General features: G+C 38.4%; 1 protein-coding gene across 1 annotated transcript in view; it reads left to right on the top strand.

Moving 5' to 3' along the window:
• The window catches only part of LOC123983908 (NLR family CARD domain-containing protein 3-like), a 17131-nt gene extending 11128 nt beyond the window's left edge, over positions 1 to 6003 (top strand). Inside the window, exons 11-12 of the mRNA XM_046070356.1 lie at positions 4066 to 4112; positions 4274 to 6003. Of these exons, the coding sequence (XP_045926312.1) occupies positions 4066 to 4112; positions 4274 to 4821 (595 nt within the window). The 3' untranslated portion in view covers positions 4822 to 6003. The remainder of the gene's footprint in view (positions 1 to 4065; positions 4113 to 4273) is intronic.
• The last annotated feature ends 1647 nt before the right edge of the window (positions 6004 to 7650 follow it).

Raw genomic sequence — 7650 nt, forward strand, 5'->3', positions numbered from 1 at the left:
GTGGCTTCACAACAACTCCGTGGCTGTTCTTGAATGGCCCAGCCAGAGCCCTGACTTAAACCCAATTGAGCATCTCTGGAGAGACCTGAAAATGGCTGTCCACCAACGTTTACCATCCAACCTGACAGAACTGGAGAGGATCTGCAAGGAGGAATGGCAGAGGATACCCAAATCCAGATGTGAAAAACTTGTTGCATCTTTCCCAAAACGACTCATGGCTGTATTAGATCAAAAGGGTGCTTCTACTAAATACTGAGCAAAGGGTCTGAATACTTATGACCATGTGATATTTCAGTTTTTCTTTTTTAATAAATTTGCAAAAATTTCTACATTTCTGTTTTTTTCTGTCAAGATGGGGTGCTGAGTGTACATTACTGAGAAATAAAATGAACTTTTTTGATTTTTGGAAAATGGCTGCAATGAAACAAAGAGTGAAAAATTTAAAGGGGTCTGAATACTTTCCGTACCCACTGTACAAGAAGAAATAGATATACTTTATTCGCAAGGACAAGGAGAACTATGTCTAAAAATAAATTATTAAAGCTTAGCAGTGTTTGTTTTAGGGCTGCATGATTTGGAGAAAAAGTCACATTGTGTCTATTGTGGACGATATTGCCATTAGCGATTGCGATATAATGGAACAAATGGTGCTATGAGTCTACTTGCTTGATTATCAAGGAAAATGCACTAAATACTGACATTTTGAAATGTGTATTTCTGAACTTTAACAAAGTTAAAAGAGAAGAAATGCAGTTGCCACCAGTCCAAAAATACTGATTTAGCTGATTACTGCTCATCACAGAAAACTCCAGTGACTGGTGCATTGCAGCTTGTGGCCTGTGGGACTGATGTTTTTTGAACCAGGGACAGGTATACACGAGACACCAGCAGCGCCAACACAACCCATGGCACACTTTATGTGAACAAGATTACTGACCAGTAACTTTAGTTAAACAGATGTAAAACAAAACAAGGACCAAGTTGCTCTGGAGGAGGTGGCTAGAAGGAGCACATATTTGCACAATGGCATCCTGGCTCTGGCTAAATTTACATCGGTAGATTTCAACAACCTAGAGGAGGAACTAGTACAAATTCAATTCAATTTTTTCAATTCAGTTTTATTTATATAGCGCCAAATCACAACAACAGTTATCTCACAGCGCTTTTCATAAAAGAGCAGGTCTAGACCGTACTCTGTGATGCTATTTACAGAAGCCCAACAGTTCCCACCAAGAGCAGCACTAGGAGACAGAGGCAAGGAAAAACTTCCTTTTAAATGACTGTATTAGTATAATAGTATAACATTAAATAAAAAGTATAGTATTCAGTTAATATTATACTGTTGGTATAATGTTATATTCTATATTCATTATGATTCTATAACTATAACATATAATAGTAAACTATTTTACCACTAGTTGAATATTATATCCAGTTACAACTGGTTAATTTCTGTTGGTTGTTTTTATTCATTCAATCAATCCTAGTGCAAGAAAAATGTTCTACATTGGTCTCTAATTTGTATCGTCTAATTTAACTTGTCAATAATCATATTGTTCAAAATTTGAACAATAAAAATTTGAACAATAAAAAGTTTGCTGTAGCACTTCAAACTTTTTTAAATGTACCGTTCCATCCAGGCTGTGATTGGTCAGTTGACAAGTGGCACTGACAAGCACAACGGCTTCATAAAAACTTGAACATGTTGAACAACAAAAGGCTAGTTAGCTAAACCCAAACTTTCTTTGTCTTCTCCCTAATTTCCTCAGGGAGAGGGGTTACGGTAGGTTGTTGTCTTTAACGTTACTCGCACACTGCTCATAAATAATTTTTCTGGTGCACGCTTATCCGTTTTTAGGGGCACATGCGAGAGCCTGGTGTGGGCGTGGATAATGAGCAGACTGCAGTGCACACAGACACAGCACACTTTATTTTTTAATTAAATTGCACCCTTTTGTTGTTATGTAATTGCACAGGATGACACCGCGATTGCAATTGCGATTAGATTAATCATGCAACCCTAGTTGTTGTGTTTAGTCAAGACACTGTAAGACTGATTATTAATAATGTAGATGGTGATCAATGACTGAACCTGTTTAGAATATAAGTAAGGAACCGATTTCAAATAAGGAAATCGCACAATAAAACAAGATATAATGATTAAAGAGATATCTATGACAGTTTAGGGAGGTGTTTGGCAAACAGCGCATGTTGTTGAGGTAGTTTTGGCGATCCCACATGGAGCAGGAGGAGGGATGAACTGAAGGAGTCGGGCTCACAGAGGAGAGGAGAGAAAGACTCTGGATCCCTGCTGTAGATGGTTTAGTGTCAGGATGTCTGGGTAGTTTGGCCTAGAAGTCGAAAGAGTACAAACATATTCTACTTAAGTAAAAGTAGGATTATATTGATGAAATTTTACTTAAGTACAAGTAAAATTACCTGTATAAAAATCTGCTCAAGGAAAAGTAGCTCATTTAAAATTTACTCAGTAAAAGTTACATAGTTACTTTTTTAACCTCCTAAAGCCATGTGGTGCTCTTAAATTTAGTTTGTTTGACAGATATAAAACGGGAAACACTGGCCTTTATGTGAAGTCCTATCCCTATTTACATTCAAACAGGTGGTCATTTTAATTGGATATCATAAGCGTTAGCACAATAAATAACTAGTTACCAGTAAGTTGCTAATGCCAACCAACATTGCCATGCACTGATGTCTTTTTGTCTATTTGGACCAAAGCATCTTACCAAACTATGAAAACTTATTTTTAACCACCGGTGGAATGGTACAAGTAGTCTATTATTTAACTGACCTCTACATCAGGCGTCCTCAACTATATTCGTTCAAGGACTCTGTGGGGGCTGGACTTTTAAAATAATTGCTATTTACTGTTTTATTTCAACTTTCGGGAAAAGAACATTTTTATATCTGTGTGATCACAATCCTAAAAAACATGGTTGGCCTAAATCCATAATGGTAAATCTACATAGGCCTACTTAACTAAAAAATGCTCTCAGGCCGCAGCCAAAGAGTTCACTGAGGAGTGATGGTTAAAATCTGTTGTTGTAAATGTAACTCTGATTGGCATTAATTAACCACTTCATTATTATGCTGCTGCCCGTTATTGTACATGAGACACCTGTAGCCTAGTTACTGGAACTAACTTCAGATGCCTTTTGATACCACAGGGCAGCACAGAAGTCTTTGGCAGCTAAACAAACTATTTTCGGGCATTATTGGTCTTTTCCGTAATTATGTGAGCAGTGAACAGTGAAAGTGAAAGGAGTTGGTTACCTGGCTAAGAAGGTGGAGCTGTGCAGCCTGTCGCCTGCAGCTCTTTATCTAACAGCTCACTGTGTCTGCTCCTGACTGTTGCATTACTCACTGCAATATTTCAAACTGGTCCGCTGTCTAAGAAACGGTTGGAAATGACAGGTGTGTTGTTGTGACGCATTTTTTAAGAATGAGAGCGGTCAGCACTGATCTCACTTACAAACAGATTGCATTTCCTGTGACTACTTCAAAATAAAAGTCAACCCGTGTTTTGCCAGTTAAATGCTTTTAATGTGAAGCTGCAGCAGTAAGAAATGTTCAGTTTGCATTAGCGGTATCTTAATACAGCATTTTTTCACAGCTCACACTGCATCATGGGAAAGCTGTTGTTCTCTTGCACTTGAAGCCAAAGTGGTCACAAGTTTTTCCTTGGACTTTTTTTACTCAGTAATAGATGTGACTGAAAATGTAGCAAAGTACAATACTTTAAACAAAACATACTTAAGTAAAAGTAAAATTACAGATTAAAAAAACTACTTTAAAAAGTACAAGTACACAAAAAACTACTCATTTACAGTAACGTGAGTAATTGTAATTCGTTACTTTCCACCTCTGGTTCAGCCAGGCCAACCAAAAGGGCCAACATGTGCAGACTTGAGGTTACAGAAAGTCTTTGCAGTTATTACTCCATCTCCATCTCTACACATATTGTGTATGTGTCTATAAGAGTAATTTAATGTCAATGTTTCCATTCTGCAAGAGGATATGTCTGACGCTACTTTCTCCTTTCAGCTTGGAGCCTGGTGGAGTCCAGTGGTTGAAACCAGGTCTGATGAAGTGTAAGTGTGTTTCATTTTTTAAATTAAGATTCATGAAAACAAAGCAGCACACATTCAAGCATCACACTTTCATATCTCTGTCATCACCATCAAATTGTCAATAAATGGACAGTTAACACATTAATAACTGTATCTGTATTGTGTATTGTTCTCTCCATCAGATTCCTGTGAACTAGCATTCGACACAAACACAGTAAACAGGAACCTCAAACTGTCTGAGAACAACAGGAAGGTGGCATATGTGGAGGAGCGTCAGTCATATCCTGATCATCCAGACAGATTTGACCGGTGTCCTCAGCTGCTGTGTGGAAATGGTCTGACTGGTCGCTGTTACTGGGAGGTCGAGTGGAGTGGAAGAGCTTCTATAGCGGTGACTTACAGAGGAATCGGAAGGAAAGGAGACAGTGATGACTCTGTGTTTGGAGAGAATGATCAGTCCTGGAGACTGATCTGCTCTGATGGTGGTCGTTACTATGTCTGGCACAATAACAAAAGAACATCCATCTACTCGATCTCCTCTTCCTCTTCTGTCTCTAACAGAGTAGCAGTGTATGTGGACTTTCCTACTGGCAGTCTATCCTTCTACAGAATCTCCTCTGACGCACTGATCCACCTCCACACCTTCAACACCACATTCACTGAACCTCTTTATCCTGGCTTTGGGTTTGGGTTCTTGCCTGGTTCCTCAGTGTCTCTGTGTTTTCTGTAGGGAGTCTCATTCTACTGAACAGGGGCCTGTACCACGAAGCAGTATTTGAGTTTATCTAGGTAACTTCCAGGTAACTTAACCCTGTGTTCTCAGTACCACTACGGTGGTTCTTTTCTTACTGGCGCAGATTGCCATGGTAACTTATGCTGAAGTGCTAACCTGCTCCGGAGCGTGTTGTGTTCCAGATAAGACATCAACTCTATGTTGATCTAAGATTGTTTGATAAGCTGCTTTTATGTTTGCTGCAGTGATGCAGAGAAACTTTTGTATAACAATATAATCTTACAGAGACTGGCTGAAGCAATAAAGCCTTGTAGGCTACTACTTGTTGAAGTCTATTAAGATATTTAAGCTACTTACAGATTTGAAATGTGTTCAATAATTTATTTGCTCCCAAGTCCATTTCACAAAGCCATTTCACATAAATGTTGAGATTCGGTCTTTTGACCACTATTTGTGCACATTTTATAGCATGAATGATTTTTTTTTTGTTGCTTCCTTAATTTAGAACAATGTTTGGAACACTTTTGAGTGTGTTAAATAGGCCTACATTATTCAGATTTTTGAAGTTCTTAAAAGTGTGTTGGAACAACCACTTATTCAGTGCTCAAGGCTTTTAATGTGGAAACGCCGACACAGCCAATATGAAAGAATCAGGCTAGAATTGTAATATACGCCACAAGAACACATGAAACCAACATATTCATATTATAGGCTACACCTGTAACTTTGGCATTCACACTGTCAGTGATTGTCCATCTTCCTGCATATGTCAGACAATCGTATAATATTCCAATTTGCTCTTTGTAAAATATGACCCTTTGCTGCCAGTAGTGTTGCGATTGGTCATCTGCTGCTAACACCGCCTATTTAATGTGAACGCACTCATGGCTGGATTGGGAAAGTCTGGGTTGACTTACCCAGTTGATAACCAGCTTTGTGTGACTTAGCCCGATCAAGATTGTTACGGTTAGTGAAGCCAGATAACGGAGATTTATCCTTTGTATGTTGAACTTGCTTCGTAGTACAGGCCCCAGATTTTGCTGCTGTTGTACTCTGATGTTGTTCCTGTTATGTGTGGGTGATGCTGTTTGACCCTGTTGTGGCTTGGTCTCACTTCTAGGTTACAGGTTATTGCAATAAATTAACCAATAACTGGCAGCAGCCGGTAGCTCCTTCAAACTTCGCTACACGTTTTTCATTTGTTTCACGCATGACAAAAATAGTAATTGGAAAAGAAATCCAAGGTTTTGGATTAACAAGCAGCAGACCTTAAACGATCCACCCAGCCTAATCAACCAGAACAGATTGATATCCCAGAGGAGAGGAAAGAGACCTCGGATAGGACCCAACTTGGCCCAGCTTGGATTTAAGGATGCTCCTAAAGGCCCGGTCTGGACAAAATGGGACTCAGAGACTGTTGTGCCCACATCTTTACAGAGACCTGCTCATCAACATCCCGGATCAAGCACTCGCTGGACAGACCGTGTTCTGAGCGGTCACCGCAAGACTTCTGCAAGATGAGGAGGCGGACTCTGTTTTACATCGATGGTGCTTAAACAGTCAAAATGGATGCTGTTACCCAAATGTCAGACTTTTTTATGTGAAGATGACTATTTTATTATCTATAATAATCTTGTTGCTGCTGTTGACATTCACACCAGATGCAAATTAAAAAAATGCACTGTGGAATGTTCTGTGTGTATACGTGTATATGTATATAAATAACAGTAGCATATATTGTTTTATTTTTTCCATATTATATATTTCATTATCTGTTAAATTATGTGTGTGTAGTTATACAACGTTGTGTTCTATAATGATAAATAAACTACCTGGCACTTGTAAAAGGAAATTAACTTGTACGAAATCATTCAAAGTGATGAATGATTGGTTCAAGAAAGTGAAAAGATACCTCTTCTACACTGTTCTTCAACTTCTTCCACTTCTCATCCTTTAAAGATGGTGCTATGATCATAAAATTGTGAAAAAGATGTTGACTTGAACCTCCTGTCATGTTTAGTTTTGAGTTGTGGCTCTGTCTGTTTATGCAGGTGAAATTAAGTTAGGTTGTTTGTTTTTTTTTTAAGTTCTTTTCAATATGGTTCAAAAGTGCATCAGTTGTAATAATTTATTTAAACTATGTTACTCCTTGGAATTGTATGTTAAGTAATCGCTTCTTACATTTTCATAAGGCACATTTACTTATATTATTTTACTTGCTAATTTTATCATTTTTTATCACTTGTTGTAATGAATTAATGTCATGTTCTAGATCTGCCTGTTTGAACTTTTGTATTCATTAAAGTGGGGAAAATAGTTGTTCTTTGAAGTCAGTGGATACACTAACACAGTAAGTACCCATGTTTCTCGATGAGAAGCACTTCAGGAATCCAGAAGCTGTTATTTGTTATTTTATTTTTATCTGTTATTTTGTCACTGATTGGTTGGATCCAAGATAACAGACCGATATCTCTGCTTGCTGCTCTCAACAGCCTGTGTAGTATGTAGAATAATTTTTGTCATAATTGACCCTTCGCTAAGCCATGCCCGAATACACAGCTGGCCAATAACAGCGCAGTATAGGACTCGCTCTAACTGAGGAAATACTGAAAGCCAGAGGCGGGAATTTGACTCCACCCCAGGCCACTCTGTAAACCACCGACCTGTAATTTTGTGGACTAACCCTATTTGTTGATTTAATGGGTACTAAACCAGTCTTTGCCACTATGTTCATCTACAGACATTTGGGACTGATGATTAAAGTAGCCTAACTGAACACTGAGTTTTCAAGGTAGCCTATGCGGCTATAGGTGCACAATCTAAACT

Source organism: Micropterus dolomieu, linkage group LG02 (genome assembly GCF_021292245.1).
Source record: "Micropterus dolomieu isolate WLL.071019.BEF.003 ecotype Adirondacks linkage group LG02, ASM2129224v1, whole genome shotgun sequence".
Taxonomy (NCBI): domain Eukaryota; kingdom Metazoa; phylum Chordata; class Actinopteri; order Centrarchiformes; family Centrarchidae; genus Micropterus; species Micropterus dolomieu.